Source organism: Pithys albifrons, chromosome Z (assembly GCF_047495875.1).
Source record: "Pithys albifrons albifrons isolate INPA30051 chromosome Z, PitAlb_v1, whole genome shotgun sequence".
In the NCBI taxonomy this organism is placed as follows: Eukaryota; Metazoa; Chordata; class Aves; order Passeriformes; family Thamnophilidae; genus Pithys; species Pithys albifrons.
In genome coordinates, this window is record NC_092497.1 from 31,193,375 (window position 1) to 31,213,667 (window position 20,293).

The window sequence follows — 20,293 nt, forward strand, 5'->3', positions numbered from 1 at the left end:
ATTCTATGATTAGAAGTGAGTTTTAAAAGTTTGTTAGCACGAATTTTTGTTAGTGTAGTTCAAACAAAGTATAATTTCTGGGCAACAATACATAAATATCCACTGTTGAAACTGATTATTTTTACAAAATAGAAATACAAAATAAAAGAAAGTATGTGGTACCATACTAGTTACTAAATATTAAGACTACTAAATCACACAAAAGTTATGGTGGGGAAATTTACTGCTGTTAAACTGAATGATTTTGTTGTTTTATTCAACTGACTTACAAAACTAAAGACATCTTACTCCTTGCTGAGGAAGTAATAACCCTTACCAATTCTTAGTAAATACTGTCAATCTGACAGTTTTGTACAAACGAATAGTATTAATATAAATTAATAAATCCAGTATTATGATAAAAAATCTTTTTAATAGCAGAAATTGTAAAAAAATGAAGAACAAGATAAACACAACAGAAAATTGAAGCTGAAAATCATGTTTTATGCTTCATTAAAGAAGTACTTCCACAGTGAATACCCATCTCATGCAAACCTTTGGTTTTTTTGTTTGTTCATGGAAAGTCAGGTTTTTAGGTGATGCTGCATTTCTTCTGAAAAACTTGTCCAGGTTCTTTGAAGAACCTGTCTTCCTGATCTGTGTCAAATATTAATTCCCCTTTAAAAATGATAAAAATATCAAGGATACCTAAATATCTAAATTTGAAATCAGTCAACAATTCTTGGGTGGTTTTTAATTTTTTTTTTTTAATAAAATAAGTGATAGTTGCTGTGGCTGAATTTTATTAGCATACCTGGGACCACAGGTACCTTAGGTAACAAAGGTCCTTTATTTAAAAAGACACAAAAAACATTCAACAATTTCTTTTTATTCATGCAGGAAGTTGATGTATTCTTTATTCCCTAAAGGAGTGGTATCCAAGAGTCCAAACCAAGGTAAGGCAAGCTCCTGTTTCCCCAAGGAACAATTTCCTCCCTAAGTTCATCAACTTCAGCTTCTCCTTCTCTAACATAGGAAACATGGGAGCCCCTCAACTGCCATTAGGAGACTAGGCATGTAAATCTTTAATTCTTGATACCCCAAGTAACCTTTTCATTGAATTTAAGAATTCACCTTTGTCTCATCATCTGCTCCTGGCACTGCTTCAGTCATTGGATGTATGACTGACTAATAACTGGCCTGAGAAGAGCCTGATTGTATTGACAATGGACAAGCCATTTAGGCAAAATAAAAAAGAGACAGAGTAAAATTACTCTTCAAATCTACACTTATTTGTTTATATAATTTACCCTTTTTTAAAATAAGAAATGCAATACCTCCAGTGGAGAATTCTCATCCTAAGTGGAATATTCTCTCATTCCTGGAGGAGGGACTTAAACTTCAGTCTCTCAGATGCCAGATGACTGCTTCTGTCAAAAATCAGTATTTTCCACTGCAGGAAGTTTCAGCAGAAAATTTCTATTTTAACACAACATCTTTTTAGTTTAAAGCATCTTTAAAATAACTATTTTTTAAAAAAATCCAGCTTTTTTTACAGTCCTACTGCTTTATTATCAGATTTGACTTTTTCATACTTGTTTTTCTGAACTAGGTCTTCGTCCTACTGTGTTTTAATGCATTTATATGTATCTGTTTCTCACATAGTATACACTTTTGTCCCTCCTCCTTTTCCTACAGTCTGTTGTCTATCTAGTTGCTTATTTGTTCTCTTCTTTCACATTTCAACATCTCTTTTACACCACCAATTTTGAATTTTCCAATTACCACTATCATGTTAGCTCTTCACATAAATCCTTCCACCAAAGATTGAATCTACACAATGGAGCTTGATATAAAACATGGAAGGAGAAGCATTACCTACAGGAAACCACACAGATGAAAATCAGAAACACATTTCTAGTAACTTGAATTCTCACCAGGATATTTCCCCTTGAATCCTTTACAATGTGTAACAGCTCCAAAACAATGGAAGCATGATAAATTTCAAGTCTGTGCATTACTCCCTTATTCCATACGTACTCTAAGAGAAAAGCAGAGTTTCTTAATTCTTTTTTCCTCAAGTGCTCCATCATAGAGAAATAGTTTTTACTCTTTCCTTAACTTCCTGCTTAGAAGAGAAGTATCAGTTGATCCGGCTCAATCCACTGCTCACTGACAACTCCAGCTGTTACATCCCTGTTTTCATTTTTTCCCAATAAATGAACTGAAAAGAGAAGTGAGAGAAAAGCAGTAGAGGGAAAGGGAAAATTTTGGCCTTCTTAGAAGGTTATTTTTTGTTTGTCTCTCTGGTTTTAAGAAAAGCAGGTATTTCTGAACTACTTCCTGCACATAGGAGATTTAAGCACTACATTTGCAGGTTTTAGTTTTTATTATTTAAACCAAAACCTAGTCTTCAGCAAATGTTTTATGGTGCCTACAAAGCCTGCATGTGTTCTAAATTCACAAAAGATCAGTGGAATTTTAAAATCTTAGATGCCATTATTCACTTCAAATTCACATAAGTCTATTAGAAAAAGAATCCATGTTTTCTTGTCACCAGCACTGTAATCTTGTGCTTTAATAAGGTCTGTTGGTTTCATTTAAAGATGAGACCTCTCCTTAGAAGAAACAGGAAGATCAAGGAAAATAATTTCTTACTTCAAACTGGCAAAGCTGCATGAGAAGTTATCACTATTTTTATTCAGGCCATTTTATCATTCTAGGCTAGCTAATTTCATTTCACTAGAGACAGAAGTTGGTATCAGGATATACCTATCTGTATTCTCTTTTTAGTCATAACCTAATAATTCTACATACCCTCAGTGGGGTCAAATTTCCTAAAAATATTGCCTTATTTAATCAGAAATACTACCAACACCCACTACAGTGATTAAAGGATACAAAAAAATAGCAATGCACTTCATGACTCAACTGATCAAAACACAATCAAATGCAATCTAATCTTCATTTTGCATGAAAAAAAATCATTGCAAATAGTATGTGTTATGTAGTATATTTACCAGGATTTTAATATGCACAAAAAGGGAGAATGTGTTTCACAGCATCTGGAACTAGAGAGAACTAAAGAAAACTACTAATTTTAAAACCCTATTAAGAAAAAACTCAAAGATAAGAACATAAAATTTGATGTTCTAATGTGATCTAGTGATTACATTTTAAAGATACTTTCTCATCAAACACTTGGAGCTTTTTTCCTGTGTGTTTTTAAGAAGCATTCAAGCTGCAGAAATAAACAACCTGGTTGTAAGTATAATAACCATTTGAGAGAACAGATATCTGTTATCTGTCACACTTGCACCACCACTGCACAAAATAAATAAAACTTAAAAACAGCAAAAGGAAGTGTAACTCTACTAGAAATACACCCTTAAAAATTAGCTGTTAATTTCGAGTGAGCATCCCAGTTTTAAATACTCAAGTCTCTCATGCTACCCAACACAGCAGCATCTCTATGAAAGAACAAAAATGCAAGCATTGTAAGCACTGCTACAAATCTCTAAGTAGCTATAGCTATCTGGATTTCTTGGGAAAGGTTTAGAAACCTGCACTAGAGGTCCTATATGCTACCACCATACACTTATATTGCTCTCTGTAATTTTAAAGTATTTTTTGTTCTGTCTCTTGAGTCTTGATTATAAATAAATAAAAAACATTTTGTTAGAAGGTGGCAAGTCTCATTTCCACAAGACTAGGCTTCTTTTTCACACGAAGTGTAGTCTGGTGCTTTGATAGTGGGTAATACAAACGAAAAATAATTTAATGGCCTAATGTTTTATATGTTTTATTCCTTCCCTTCATTGGGAAAAAAAAAAAGAGAGAGCCATTTTATATACTGAATACTTTAAAGACAAGTGCAAAAAAATAAACTTCAATCAGCAAATTGTGATCAATTACAATGACAACACTGATATTTAGAGTAGTACATTGGCTTAACTTGGTAATGTAATAGAAATAGTCTTAAATAGTCTTCTCTAATATTTACTACAGGAAATTCCACTGAAGTAGGACGGTGTAAGTGATGAGTTACACTTACAAAGTTCCAGTGTTAAAAACATAACACAAATTGTCCACTGTCTCTCAAACAGATGTAAATATAACAAAATAGTGTCCATAAAATGTACATGTTTTCTATTGTTACATATTGGTAAGTGAATCAGAATGAATCAGTATTTAGAACAAAACTGAAAAAGACTTGTGCCTCTAATAAACTCAGTACAAGCCTAGGAAAAAAGCCTGCTGCCGTTACCATGAAAGCTCATGTTATCATGAGATTACAAGAGATGTTGAGTGAGAATATGTACAAACTTAATGAATTATAAAAGAAAACACTTCAAATCATAACAAATTTTTGTAGTGCAAAATTTTCTATTGCATCTCATCAACTGCTAAGGGCTCTTGTCACATTATCTGCCATATTAAATTATATGCCAGTGCCGCCACTGTTAAGACAGAAACTTGGTTCCCCTAGAAAACAGTTCCAATAAAACCAAACAAATATTCTCATCAAAAATAAAATTATCAGATAGTAAAATACAGAACACTGATTAAAAAATTAAAATATCACAGATTTACACACACAGGTACATACATGCACATCCATTTGCACACACAGCACTTTTACTTACCCCAATAGCTCTCTTTATATACGGTATCTGTGTGCCACTGTCCAGATCTTCATTAATTATAAGTCTCCTTGCCCACTGACCAGCTCTGACAACACCATTACCATGAATTAAGACCAACAGCTTGTCAGGATTTATTAGTGCATCTTCACTCATAAAGATAAAGCTCTTTGGTTCACTTTCAGTTGCATCAACCTGCAATTACAGACAACATGCACTATAATGCATTAACAAAAAATATTTTAAAGAACATCTGTAGTTATAAAGTTATCTACCAAATTTATATAAAACCAGTCACAACAATTATATGAATGCATGTCATAAAGACTAGTATGTCACCAAAAGTAAATAAAAATAAAGCCAAAGCTAGTACCTGTGCAATATAACTTTGAAATATAAAAACATATCACATTTTACAACAGCAATCCAAGAGAGATTTAAACCAAAAAAGGGGTAAAAAGTGTGCTTAAGCTTTGAAGAATCAGTTATTAACAGAAATTTACTGGAAAAAAAAGGAAGTCCACAAATTAACAAATAGGGGTGGGAAGCGGAAGCGATCAAGTAGTTTCTCACCTTTGATATGCCCGAAGCAACAATAAAGCTCTTACATAATAAAAAAAAAGTCCTGGAGAATTACAAACCAGTCACCTCAATATAAATACCCAATAAGCTACATAGGAGCCAGTATTGCAAGTTATAAATTTAGTAGGATAGGCCCAATATTATATAGAAATCCAGTATGGGTATACATAAAAGCTTCATTAAGAGTCTTGTACCTGGGTAAATGCTTAGCTACTTTGTCATAGAACAGACAGAGAATCAGCTTTGATATTCAGTAAATCATAACCTAATACCACATTTTGTCTTTAAGAGAAGAAAGCCCCATTTGTACAGTAAATACTGAAGCTTTTACACTTGGTTTAGGAAGCCTGTCTCAAGACAAAAGAATTGTGATAATGTAAATACCATGAGGGCAAAAAAAAATCTCCTGTCTACTCATTCTTCCCTTTTCACCATAAGAATATATGGAAAAGGAAGTACAGAACAGACAAATCTCCCCATCCTACTGTACTCCTCACCCCTCCATACCCCACAGGCTAACTGTACAGTTGCTAGGAACATGCTCTGCAAGCAGGAATAAAGGCAGACCAGGACATGACCCTCGCACTGAGAAAGAAGAAATGGCTATTTGGATTATGCTAATTTTTTCTCAGATAGGGGTACGTATTCCTAACTACCCTTACCGTAGGAAAAATTAATTCTGCATGAATCTCCAGACTTCTTTTTAATGCGAGTCCTACCAAATGTTTTTTTAATGAAGTCAGTGAGCCTACTTGAACAAAAGGAATTCCCATGTGGAGAACAGTCATGTCTCTCTTCAATATCAGCCATATCACTGAAGACCTTGCTCCCTGCTCCAAAATAAAGAAATGCCTCATGTGCCTCAGTTTGCACTGTCTGCACCAGAAAACCTACCCACTTTCTCTCACACTCTGTGTGAAAATAGAAAATATGGTAAAGAATATGTTCTATTGAAATGAGTTTAAAATACCTTAGTACAACAGGTGCTATACTGGGGCTACAATCAGATCACGCTGCTGCTTCTGAAATAGCAGTATTGATACCTTAAAGGTACCATGGATTAAGTAAAAAGTCAACCAACACTGAATCTCAGACAGTACTTGGCACGGTGTAATGGACTTTTATGCATATACTGAACACTGTAATTAGGAAAAAACACTGTGAATTTGCATTTCAGAAAAATGTATAACTAAGCTGCATGTTTCAGTATTTATAAAATATATTTTTGTGTAGTATATAGGAAATACTAGCACTTAGGAATCATATGCATATGATTGCATATATAGATTTATAGGCACATATGGGTGATATAACTATTCACAGTTCTGCAGATTAGTTAATTTTTAACAGTTAAAAATATCTACCAAGGTCATAAAAACTAACTCGTCATTCTTTTCCCCAAATTAGTCTCATTTGGAAACTTTTTGTCAAGATAACTGATCTTCAGACAGTAGTAATTTAGTACATCCACCTTTCACTAAAGAATGTACATAACAGTCAGTCCTGTGCACAACCTTACTTTATTAACAAATCAACGTAGAATACCATTTAATGTTGGACACATTGAGACAGCATAAGATAATTTGTTTTTATCAGACACTTGCTCTTCTGGACCTACTCAAGGACACTAATTTACAACCCTTTATTTAAATCCAAATTGAATAAATCAAAAAAAGTTTTTGAATTTAACCATTTTACTCACATACAAGGAATCTTCCAATAATCTGTAGCTAGGCATGTCAAACCTAAGTTATGCTGATAATTTACTGTTTAAAACGACTGTTTAAAGTTTAATTTCTTTTTCTTAAGATTTTTTTTCCCAATGCACAACAACAACTTAAAGTTTATGAATGTAAGCAGTTATGGTGAGCTTTCTATGAATATTATGACATTCAAGGTTTTCAATCACTGAATTTCTTTTTTCATATGACTTCTCTCTCAAATGAGCTAACATCTAAGACAGTAGTACCAGTCTACAGAGTATTTCAGAAGCATACTAGTTAGTATTTTGCACAGCTGCTTTCAATATATACAGTAAGATCAAACTACACTTGAAATCTAAACTTACTGACATCCACGATACCACAATGACATTGAATCAATTTTCAGTTCTTAGCCATTACCAACCCAGACATATGAAATCTGACTAGGCTCTAGAAGTCTTTTATTTTTTATATTGGAAGTCTTTAAATTGAAGGCTGAACATGAAAAATGACAAAAAATCCATTAATATTTTTCTTATTCCAGTTAAGAAATACAATAAAAATTATGAGCATAGAGCCTACAAAGAATTGAAGAAGGTATAAAATGTAACTGAAGGAAGCAACATGGCAAATAAATGGAATCAAAACTGAAGACTCTAAAAGATTGCGAGAATTGTCAGCAGCTGTTGGAGAGGAAAAACTGCTCATTTGCTTCACAAGATAAGAAAGTCTTGTTCTGTGTTTCTACATAAAGCTCACTAACTCCCTTATGTTACAGTCTTCACAATATTGAAAATCCTGACTTAGAATTTTTCACTAAAAACTGAGAACTGCTGATCAGTATTATAGGCACTTAATTAACACCTGACCATTACCCACTAACTTAACAAATCCAGTATCAGTGGAAATTTTATAAACAAGTATTCAGTTTACTTAGGTAACAAAATAGACAAAAGAAACATTCAGTGGAGATAACAGACCACTGTTTTCCAAATAAAAGTAGTTCCTGGCTGTCTAGTAGATCAAGACAACTATTGAAGTGAGAGAGGAAAGAAGTGATAACTGAGAAGACTGCAAAGTGAAACCTTTCAGTGCCATTTTCAATAAAACATGTGTCCTGGTTTCAGCTAGGATAGAATTAATTTCTTTTCAGTAGGTGTTACAGTGCTGTATTTTGGATTCAGAATGAGAATGTCATTGATAACACACTGAAGTTTGTTTGTTCTTAAGTCATGTTTACCCTAAGTCAAGAACTCTTTTTTTTTTCTTGTCTCATGCTCCGGCAGTAAGAAACTCGGAGGGAGAACAGCTGCAGCAGGTGACCCAAACTGGCCAAAGGGATATTCCAAACCATATAAAGTCATGCCCAGTATAAAAATTAGGGGGGAGTTACCCAGAAGGGAAGCTGATCTGGGTTTGGGAACGTGGGGGTCTGGCATCAGTCAGAGGGTGGTGAGCAATTGTATTGTGCACCAGTTGTTTTTACCATTTTATTATCATTATTATAATTTACCATTATTATGGTATTTTACCTTTTTTAATTATTAAATTGTTCTTATCTCAACCTATGAGTTTTACTTTCATTGTCCTCCCATTCCACCAGGATAGTGGGGACAAAGTGAGGCTGAGCAAGCAGCTCTGCAGAGTTTAATTTTGAGGTGGGCTTAAGCCCAGATGATGTTAGTAATTATTTAAACTTCCATCTCAAGCTTTTCCAGAAGCTGTTAAAGGTATATTTAATTCAGAAGCACGCTCTATTTGTCCTCAATAGCTAAAGAAGAGCAAAGATCAATCACTGAAGATGCCATTAAAACTAGAGAAATACAAATACTTCATCTGAATAAAAAAGTTGCAGTCTTCTTTACATTCCTAGCATAACCTTCCATGGAGCAAAAAATGAAAAATTTAAAAGCAGTAACTGTATGGCTTCTCCCTGAATATGCAACTTTTCATTCAAATTTTCAAGTCCAGTAGCACCTGTTGAACATTAATAGAAATATAATATTTTACATTAATTCAGTTTCCCTGTGTAGGAAAAAATGTTAAGAATAAAGTTTTGTCAAATATGCTGCCATAATAAAATAATGGGTGAGATTTCTGATTTGCTAACAGGTCTTATTTTTGTATCTGAAAAGAAATTTATTAATTTTTTGTATCCCAAACTGCAGGTGTCACCTGAGAGAGCAAAGTAAAGACAGAAGGTTGGATTTTGCACACAACATTGAAATTAAGAAATATGAGAGGACATAAAATGCCATCATGCTAAACCTTTGAAGCATAGTGTTTTCACTCCCTACTAAACTCATGCTAAAAAAAAGTGCACTTTACCTAACAGTCCTGAAGCATTTCAAATACTCAAACATCACTATACTGCCAACTTCATTATCGTTGACAGAGGAACCAATATACCAACTTACTGATGGCCTGTGACGAGGTTAAAGAAAAAACGGTTTTGTATTCACCTTTAAAATATTCATATAATAAGGACATATAAGAGCCATCTTGGTCAGATCAAGGTCCTAGGGTCCTATTTCTGACAACTGGCAGACTGCTTAGCATTAACAGGAAGAGAACAAGGTGGTTACAAAGTGATTCTTCCCTGGTTTTGACAACCAGAAACCTTGGAACCTTGCAAGCCAGAGTTTACATAACGGGACACACATGTACAATAGTTCAATGTAACTATTCCACGTAGTATTTTCAAACGGGGGCTTTTTTAATGCATTTTTACCTTTCTCCATTCTGTGGCAATGAGTTCCACAATATAATTGGGATATATATGAAATAGTACTGCCTCTCTTTCTGTAGAGATCTCCTGCCTGATAATTTAAACTTGATGCCCCTTAGGATCTCTATTATGAAAAAAGCAAAAACCCGTTCCCTATTCATCTTCTCTACACCTTTCATGATTTTATAGATTTGTCATCTTCTTTCCTCAGTCATCTAGTTTCCAAGCTGAAGAATCTTTATTTAATCTTTCTTTGCCTGAAAAGCATTTCAAGCCTGTGATCTTCCTTGCAACCCTCCTCTGTATTTTTTTTTAATTCTTCATATTCTTTTTGATATGGTGTCCAGATGCCATGCAGTGTTCAAGATGAGGGCTCACATAATGAGAACGATGATGTTTTTCTGTTTTGTTCTTGATACCTCATAACTCCTAACATCCTATTTGCTTTGAGGGTTTTTGACTGCCATTGAGCACTAACTGATGTTCTCAGAGAACTATTCACAATCACTTTGAGCTCTTTCCTGAGTTGTAATAGCTCATTTAGAGGCCACTGTTGTGTTTATAGAGTGAGTTATCTTCCCCATAATTTTGTATTTACCAGAATTGAATCTCTTGTTGTTTAATCATCCAGTAATTCAGCATGATGAAATAACTCCCCAATTCATCACAATCAGCTGTATTAACTACACCAAAAAATTTTTATAAAAACCCCCAGACAAGTTTGTTACCTTGTGTTAACTTCCATTTTTTCCTTTTATTTATAACTATGTGAGGTCTTAGTAGCACTCTACCAGTAACAGATTACTTTATCTGTAAAACATGAACACTTTCTTCCCTTTTAACCAATTAACTCATAAGAGGACTCCCTTCTCTTTTTTTAAAAGCATTTGTTAAGTTTGTTGACAGCTCATTGGAAACACACATACTCTTTTATTATCAAGATTTTTCTTTTTAGCATGATCTCAAACTTCTTCAACAAATTCTGTAGTTCTTTCAAAAAGAAATCTATACTCATTTCCCCCAATATATTATTATAGTATAGTAGTATTATTAGCTGATTCCAGCAGTACGTTAAATACAAATTGGTTGTTCTGCAGATTCATATTTGACTTCTTACAGAACTCTGATCTGAAAAAAATCTCATTCCGGAATTTGATTATTGTATGATATATTCATTTGTCCTAAGGTCTCCCCTAGTAATAAGTCAAATTTCAGACCGTAGCTCTGATTTGTTTAAAAAAAAAAAGTGTGAAAATTGGACAAGTTATATTGGAAATAATATTTATTTTTCTTATTTGAGCTGAGCTTTCATTTTATGTGCAGTTTGTCAGTATCAGCCTCATCAGCTGTCTTTTATTTTTAGTCTTTACAACTATGCAACTCCTCAAATTTATTTTATGGTGATCTTACTGTGATTTTATACGTAACTTGACAACATTTACACTGTTGACTATTTTCATCCTAAAACCTGTCTTATTACTTCTGTTAGTCTCCTTTATAAGTTTAAACTAGGGGGTTTTGTGTTATTATTTGGGAGTTTGTAAGTAGTGATTTAAGACGAGCCTTTAGATAGCTTTAATTTTTCAGCCTCTGTATACATTGTTTAATTTTTCTCATTTTTGTACATGTCTTCCTAATTTATTTTTTAGTATGTTGAGGGCTTGCTATGCATAATAGTCATTACTGAAGAGCAATGCTCATACCTTGTGCCAGTTTTTCCACAATGCTCAAAATGAAACACCTGAGTTCTTACTTTGCTTCAAAATGCTATTAAATTATGACACTTTGCAGAAGTCAGAACTAACACATTTAAGAAACCTTAAACTGCATCAGTGCTTACTAAATAAGTTATAAATATGAGGAAATTACAGATTAATTCAACAGTGGGAGCTAGACAGGGCCATTCCTCTCCCAAGACAAGAAACTCAAACCTTAGAGCCAGGCAGATGAGTCCCCACATGTATGACAGAGGTAATGGAAGTGTTGTAGTACTTATTCCAAGTTTCTTCATTTTTTTGGAGCCAGTTGATCAGTCTTAGCACTGCATTATTTATATGCTGTAGTGGTTTTGGCTTTAGTCAGCATAGGTCCCCATTTAGGCCTCAGTTTTTAGCAGGCCTCAAAGGGTGTGACACAGATTAGAGGGAACAGGTATCATCTGACTTAAGCAGTCAAAGAGGTATTTCATATCATCTGACATCATCAGGAAGTCTCAGGGAGTATAACAAGCAAGGTGGGAGGAGTCTCTCTCTCTTCGGTCCACGCTTCTGACCAGGATGGTTCCCGCTCCCTGACTGCTGATATCAGGCCCTGCTGCCAGTCCGCACGTCTGTTTAGCCGGGGACATGAGCACATTCCTGTTAACTCCTCTTTTCCTCTTGCTGGGAGGTTTCCTTTGGGGAGGGGGTTTGGTTGGTTTGGAGTTTCACCTGTTAGCTGGGGCGACCTCGATGAGCCTGTTGTTGTTTTCTGTCACTATGTGCTATTTCATATTCTGTGTTAAGCTCTCCTCTTCTCTGTATAAATATAAAAACCTCACTGTGTCTAAAGCCTTGTTTCTGCTGTTTTCCCTCACTCTCCTGCTCTGGGAGTGGACTTTTTGACTGGGTACCAGGCAGCTGGCATTTTGCCAGCTCAAACTATAACATTCTAATGGTGCCGAAACCCGGGAGCGACGGAGGACCTTGGCGGGTGTCCCAGAATCTTGGCAGGCTTCCCGGGAGGATTGTTGTAGAAACATAGATTGATAACTGCCTTGTTTAGGTACATCCAGAACAGAAAATGTAAACAACTCTCCCTTACTGTTGAATGCTCGTTTTCACTGTTTCACTGTCTTTGTGAGTTCAAACAGCTCAACTGGTGCCTGCTGTGACTGTAGCCACTGCAGAAAAGAGAGGCGCATGTAAGCTGTTCATGTGTGGCAAGACACGGCTGTTTGAGTTGAATCCCTGAGGACTCATCATGTGAATGCTGATGTGCCCAGGAGCCGAGCTGATGAGGAGCATCTCACCTGGACTGGCATGGGGAGGAGGTGTTCCTGGCTCAATGGGCCCGTGGTGCCTCAGGCCACCTGTAGGTGGATAAAGTCAAGGGGTGGATTTAACCGTGAACACTATTCTTAAAGTTATCCACAGTTGTGAAGCGTGCTTGCCATTGTGAGACCCCAGTGAACAGGGAAAAGAGGAGCTGTGGAACCCCCTGCAGAGAACCCTACAGATGCGGCGCCCGGAACCAGCGCCCGCAGTGCTGAGCGACCCGCAGGAGCCAGAGCTGTCGCTGGCGGGGCTGCCGCCAGGGCTGCGAGCAAGCCGGGGGAGGCTGCGAGCCGTGAGAGGCTGTGAGCCGTGAGAGGCTGCAAGCCATGAGAAGCCGTGAGCTGTGAGAGGTCACAAGCCGTGAGAGGCTGCGAGCCATGAGAGGCCGCGAGCCGTGAGAGGCTGCGAGCCGAGCCAGGGCTGCGAGCGAGCCAGGGCTGCGAGCCGCGAGGGCTGCTTCTGCCTCTGCTGCTTCCTTGTGCTGCTGTCAGGGCTGCTTCTGAGGCTGACAAAGCTGTTAGGACTGCTGCTAAGGGGGATGGGTCACATGGTGAACTGTAGTACTTCTGTATGACCAATGAGAAAGACACGAAGAGAAGCCTGCGTAAGCTGTTGATGTGTGGTGGGACACTGCCGTTTGAGTTGAATCTTTGAAAACCCGTCATGTGAGTGTTGATGTGCCCAAGGGCTGAGGCAATGAAGAACATCACACCCTGGACTGGCTGGGGGAGGGTTGTTCATGGCTCAATGGGCCTATGATGCCTCAGACCACCTGTAGGTGGATGAGGCCAAGGGGTGGATCTGACTGTGAACACTATTCTAACCCCAGTGGGAAACTAAAGACTCCTGAGGAGAGGGTGGTAACCCTACTGAAAGACATGAATCATCAGATATGACGACCTGAGTTGAACTGCTTTGTTCCCATCTGAAATATCTACCCCATCCTAATGGACTCTTAGCCACATTATGGAGGGGTGGGAAACAGCCCTGGAAAAAATAAAGAGTGTTTAAGCATGAGAACCTAAGATATGAGTGACATAATATGGTATGGAATAAGGGGTGGAGAATGTTATGGGTTCACCTAGGTGGGCCTAGATTTGGGCTCTGAAGTTTGGACTAGGCCGAAGCTGTCAGCAGACTTGAGCTGGGCTGAGCTAACAGCTGACCTCTTCTAGCCAGTAATTTTGTATTCCATACCACATTATGACATCATCTCCAGGGAAGTAGGAACCAGTGTGGGAGTGGTTAAGGCAGTCGCTTCTCAGCCCTCCTCTTGGGAGGATGCACGATGCTGTCTCAGGGGGGATGGAGAGGACCAGGCCCACCACTGGCTCACAGGGTATTTCAGGAAAGTAAAATGTGTTGTTTGGGGGTCTCTCCTTTCTGCTCAAGTTTGTCTCCCTGGGGAATAAGTCTTTTCTTAAGTAATGTGTAGTTAAGATCGTAGAATTTGTGTGCTCGTTATGAAGTTGAAGTGGGGAACTTGCTGTTGCAGACTTGTGTGAGTGTATATTTGTACTCTCTTCTAATTGTCTCTTTCTTTCTGTAAAAATATATGTAGTTTTAGTATAAACATGGTTTGAAGTGTTTTTTTTCCTTTCCCCTCTCTTTTCCTCCCTTTCCCTGGTGTTAAGAGGGAGGCTTTTCTCTCTGTACTTGGCGGGGTTGGCAGTTGCTTATCTCAAACCAAGACAATGCATATTCCTTATATTACTTTTTAACAATCAAAGATAGGTCTTCCAGCCTCAAAATTTAGGCATTTGGAAGTTTATAAAATTTATGATAGCTTCGTGGTTTCACAAACAGAGTGTGACATGGCCTGAGGCAGTCTTTTGACACATTACCTATCTGGTACATCAAAGAACTTCTCAGACAAAAACTTCTCCAATAAAGAATATTGGTTGTGCAAAGCTGGAGATCACTGTACCAGGCAGAGTGCCATGATGAACACAATCCTCTTGTCTGCCTACACAAAGAAATCTGAAGTGGGGAAATGCTTTCTCAGACAGTCTTGAGTCTTGGGGCATTCATGCAATTAGCAGGCTGGGACTATAGAGGAGAGCTGCTGCTTCCCCTTCAACTGCTCCATCAGTCTCTTAGCTCAGTTCCTTCTGCCATGATCAGAAGACACTGAAAAAGACTTTCTGCAAAATCTTTAATAGTTTGGGCAGTTTATCAAAACATTCCCTAAATAATACCTAGGGAACGGAAATGGCAATGGTGAAATGTTACAGAACTGCTGAAGCAAAGGACTGTTTCCTTTCTTTCCCTAAATGGGTTTTCCTTGACTGAATATGAAGGACTGGCAGAAGCCAAGAGTAATGCATAAGCCTGTGAAAGAAAGTAAGAATCCTTTATGACAATGGAAAACCTACACCATGTTGTCACACTACAGTCTCCTCTCTGCACTCTTTAGTATAGAATATAAAAATACCTGAACATCATTATATCACATCGCATGTATTTACAAACATTCTGACACGTGGGAGAAGACTTCTTTTTAAAGGGTTGATCAAATATTTCCATTAAGCAATATAATCACTTTATATTACACACCTAATAAAAGCTACTGGTTATGGGTTTGGCCAGGTGTGCCTAAATTTAGGTTTTAAAATTCAGTTAGGCCTGGGATTGTCAGCTGATTTAAGCTGGGCTGAGCTAGCTAACAGCTGACTTCTTCCAGCCAATAATATTGTATTCCATACCATACTACATCATCTCAAAGGGTGTAAAATCCAGTGTGTGGGAGTAGCTTAGTCAGTTCTGCTATGGCCGAGGTACAAACTGGACATGATCCAGCTTCCGTCTTGGAGCAAGCCTTGCTCCTGCCCCTGCTGCCTCTGCTTGTATTTTGTTTGTATTCAGGGAAGTAGAAACATTTTTGTCCTTACTCTTTCTGTTTCTTGCTATGTGTCTCTTAGAGTACTTACAGATCTAGTGTAATAGACTTTGCTTTGTATTAATTGGGGAGTGGGAAGTTATTGTTATATATATATGTAACTTGTGTAAGTGTGTGTTATATTGTAGTTTCGTCTTAATTTTCTCTTTTCTGTATAAATACATGTAGTTAGTTTCAGCATAAACCTAGTTTGAAGTGGTCTTTTCCCTCTCTCCCTTGGCTGGTTGGGGGGAGGAGGAACCCTTTTCTCTGTGTCCTGAACACTTGGCGTTTTGCCAGCTCAACCCAAGACAGATAAATGGTGCGTTGGCCGGGAAAACGAAGGACACTAGCAAGCATCCCAGAAGGTTGGCAGGGCTCCCAGGAGCATTGTTATAGAAACATTTTTTGATATCTGCAGTGCTTTGGTACATCTAGAACAAATAAGATAAAGAAAAATGGTCTCTTGCTACTGGATGCTCATTGTATTCCTTGTACTGACTGTTTTTGTGAGTTCAGACGGCTCAACTCGTACCTGCTGTGAATGTAGCCACTGCAAGGAGAAGCCTTACAGCCAAAGCAAGCTGTCTGTCTCTCCTGCCTCATCTCAACAGAGAGCAAACCCCAAATGTGAGTCACATGGTGAACTGTTGTCCTTCCTGTGTGACCAGGGGAAAGACATGAGGAGGTGGGACAGTGCATCTACTTCTGTGCTTTCCAAGTACGGAAATCAAAACGTAAGAAAACTGGTAAAAAGCTGTCCACATGTTGAAGCAGAGATCCCAGAACAGAGCCAAGAACTGCAATTAAACCGCCCTGCCTCCAGCCAGGAGGAGGAGGAGAACAACCAAGTCTACTGAACAACATTGCTGAACCAGAAAACTAGCCAAGACTGTACCTCTACACTAACTTGTAGATGATGCCAGTGCCCCTCTGAGGGTAGCCGGACCAATAAAAGAAGATTAATTGAAGCATAGAGAGGCCCATGTGGGCTGTTGGTGTGTGGCAGGACACTGCCACTTGAGTAGAATCTGCAGTGATTCATCATGTGGATGCTCATGTGCCCAAAGGCTGAGCTAATGAAGGAACATCACACCTGGACTAGCATAAGGGAGAGTTGTTCCTGCCTCAATGGGCCCATGATGCCTCAGGTCACCTGCAGGTGGACGAGGCCGAGGGGTGGATTTAACCATGGACATTATTTCCCAGGTTATCTGCTATTGTGAAACCCCTGAAAAGGGGATAGTGACCCCAGTGTGGGGATGGAAACCCCTGAGAAGGGGATTGAGACCCCTAAGAAGGGGATGGAGACCCCAGTGTGGGGATAGTAACCCCAGTGTGGGGATGGTGACCCTAACGAGGGTATAGTGACCCCTGAGAAGGGGATGGGATAAGCCCAATGTGTGCCTCAAGGACATTTAACCTTGAGAAAAAAAAGGTAATTTGCATTTTGAATTCTGCGTTGCAGGACACGAACCATCAGATGAAGAAGACCTGAGCTAAACTGGTGTTAGTGTCCAATGATGAACTGTTTTTTCCCGGCCCGAGGTATCTACCCCATCCTAATGGACTATTGCCTACAATATGGAGGGGTGGAAGATGGCCCTAGAAGGAACAAAGACTGTTTAAGCGTGGGAATAGATAGATTTAAGATATGAGTGTCATAATATGGTATGGAATAATGGGTAGAATGTTATGGGTTTGGCCAGGTGTGCCTAAATTTAGGTTTTAAAGTTCAGTTAGGCCTGGGATTGTCAGCTGATTTAAGCTGGGCTGAGCTAGCTAACAGCTGACTTCTTCCAGCCAATAATATTGTATTCCATACCATACTACATCATCTCAAAGGGTGTAAAATCCAGTGTGTGGGAGTGGCTTAGTCAGTTCTGCTATGGCCGAGGTACAAGGCAGACGTGATCCAGCTTCTGTCTTGGAGCAAGCCTTGCTCCTGCCCCTGCTGCCTCTGCTTGCATTTTGTTTGTATTCAGGGAAGTAGAAACATTTTTTGTTGTTACTCTTTCTGTTTCTCGCTATGTGTCTCTTACAGATCTAGTGTAATAGACTTTGCTTTGTATTAATTGGGGAGTGGGAAGTTATTCCTTGTTATATATATGTAACTTGTGTAAGTGTGTGTTATATTGTAGTTTTCTCCTAATTTTCTTTTTTTTCTGTATAAATACATGTAGTTAGTTTCAGCATAAACCTGGTTTTGAGGGGTTTTTCCTTCCTCTCCCTCTTCTTTTTTCCCTTGGCTGCTTGGGGGGAGGAGGAGCCCTTTCACTCTGTCCTAGACACTTGGAGTTTTTTGCCAGCTCAACCCAGGACACTACTGAAAGAGTGTCATCTAAAAAACAACTTGGAGTAGTTCACTGAAACTCAATGTGAGTGTATTTCTGTGAAAAGACAGGTTTGTTCTCTACATCCAGCTGTACAGGTCTCAAAACTTTTTTCACCAATACTTTTCAAAAACGTTATGGCTCCTCTGTCAAAACCATATTTTGAAAATTCTGGTATCTGGTAAGGCAAGAAAGGTTCAGCTGGAGAAATCAAACACATGAGAAGTGAGGTGGAACTGCTTCTTCAGATGCACGCACATGCAAATGCGAAGGCAGTATCCTGAGACAATGGCACACCTTGTCTATATCTGAATGTGGGATTGCAGGCTATGCTGTGAAAAGATCCAAACAAACAATGCCTTTGGAAAAATAAATTATACTTACTGGGAGAGTTACTTTCTTCAAGTGGCATTCCTTCTGCAGTAGTTCATAAACATATTTAGTAATAATCTGGAAGAAAAAAAAAGTGCCAACAGATGCTAAACCACTTAAGATAATGACACATCCAGGCAGACAATTTAAAGGCTAGTTGGTTAAACTTCTAAGCACTTGCATATGTTTTGCCACTTTTCTGAATCCTTTATTATGTAACTAAATATAGAACTTGGACTTTTGACAAAAAATTCTCTCTACCCCTCAAAAAAGGCAGCTTGCTAGTACAATTGTAACTCTGCCTGTGAATGCACCGTGACAGTGTGAATAATTAGGTGACTCAAAACAAAGGTTTATAACCAAATAATATACACTCAGAGGTACAAGAAAGACTTTCTTTTGTAACAAAATACTTTTAAAGCATAGTTTTTCCATAAGAAGACTCCTGAAAATCTCTCCCCTGTAGGTTCACTTCATGAGTTATGTGGAGAGCAGATCTGTATCACTATCAGCACTGCCATTTATACTCACTGAACAGGATAGAAGGAAAACCCTGACTGATTCCCCACCATGGGGGAGTTTAAGTCTCTTGTCACCATGTAGAAATCAAATTGAAATTTTAGACCTGAAACATAAGAAATCATTTCAAAGAGCAACCCTAAAAAACCCCAAAAAACAAACTACCAAAAAACACCAAAAAGCCACGCATCAAAAAACCAACCAAACAAAAAACAAGTTGTCCACAGTTCAATGTCCTGCCTAGTATCTAGGGAATTTTTTTTCTGCCCTTATATATTTTAAGAAAAATGGAGATGCCAATGTAAGAACTTTCAACTATTGTTAATTTGGGAATTAAACTGAAAAACAAAATAAAGCACTTTGTCAACATGGGGCTGTAGAAATGGTTTGCAAGTAACTACCTGGATTTCACTGGTTAAAGAGTTGAAAAAAAAACAAAACAAAAAAATGCAAATGAAAGAAGAAAAAAAAGGACTCATTAAGAGGCTCAAATGGTGCTTGCCTTCTCTTTAAAGCTTGGTGAACTGTATTTAAATTTCAGACAGGACAAGATCTAAGTCTCAAAATATTAATCCAAGAAATCTGGATACAAACCCAGGTGGTATTCTTTAGTCCAATCCCTTAAGGCCACAATTACATCCATCTGAATCCACAGTATATTAAGCCCCAACAGAAACATCACTGTAATAAAGCTCTTAAGTCATGCCATCTTAACAACACAATATTAAATAAGCAAGTACAAGCCAAAGTACAATAAATTTCAATGTCAATTTTCCAAGTGCACAATTAGCAAAAAAAGTTTCAGTGAAGTCCAAAAGTTTTTATTATGTAAAAGCGAGCAAACACAGCATGCAAACATTTGGAACACATCTGAACAAAACAGAGGTACTGATGAAAGCTAATTACTTATGTTGGTGTATGCCCCTACTTCCTTTCACTAAATCCCCAAATCGATTAGGATTATGTGAATTCTTTGCTACTCTGCTCAAATATGTCTATTGATAGAATTATGTTCAAAAATCTTCATGGTTTTAAAGAAAACCAGTCTTTTTGAACATTATTATCTACAGGGAAATTGCATTCGGAGAAGCAATTTAGCTGTGAGCAATGAGTTGATTTAAGACATGTTTATCCTCAAAGCAATATGGTAGGATCATGAATATAAAGTTATTTTACCTTCAGGGGCAAACTTTTTATGGTTCACCAAAATCACCTTCAGTGTAATGCCAACAAGTAAAGCAGTTAAGTTCCTGCAGTCTCAGATGCTGATGTTGTACAGACATTAAAATAAATATAATGAAAATATGGCCTCAAACACAGAAATTTTATTTTTTACTCTCAATCCAGGGATCTACTAACCCTCAGAATCACTAAAAGAACACTTGGAAGAGGAACAAATTGCTATGGAAAAACAAATTTTAAACACCACTTGCAAAAGTCTCCCTTTTTGCAGCTAAGTGTTTAGACCTATTTCTTTTTCTCTTTTATCTATTTAGACTGTGGTGTCTTCAGGGTAGAAGT

At 37.7% G+C, this 20,293-nt stretch overlaps 1 protein-coding gene across 7 annotated transcripts in view; it reads right to left on the reverse strand.

Moving 5' to 3' along the window:
• The window catches only part of ARB2A (ARB2 cotranscriptional regulator A), a 304,397-nt gene that overhangs the window by 220,418 nt on the left and 63,686 nt on the right, over positions 1-20,293 (reverse strand). For 6 of the 7 annotated variants that reach the window (XM_071580198.1, XM_071580200.1, XM_071580196.1 and 3 more), the window contains 2 exons: positions 18,266-18,331; positions 4,626-4,817 (listed from right to left, as the gene is read on the reverse strand). In XM_071580198.1, the coding sequence (XP_071436299.1) occupies positions 4,626-4,817; positions 18,266-18,331 (258 nt within the window). The remainder of the gene's footprint in view (positions 1-4,625; positions 4,818-18,265; positions 18,332-20,293) is intronic. The other variant, XM_071580201.1, reaches the window with a different exon arrangement.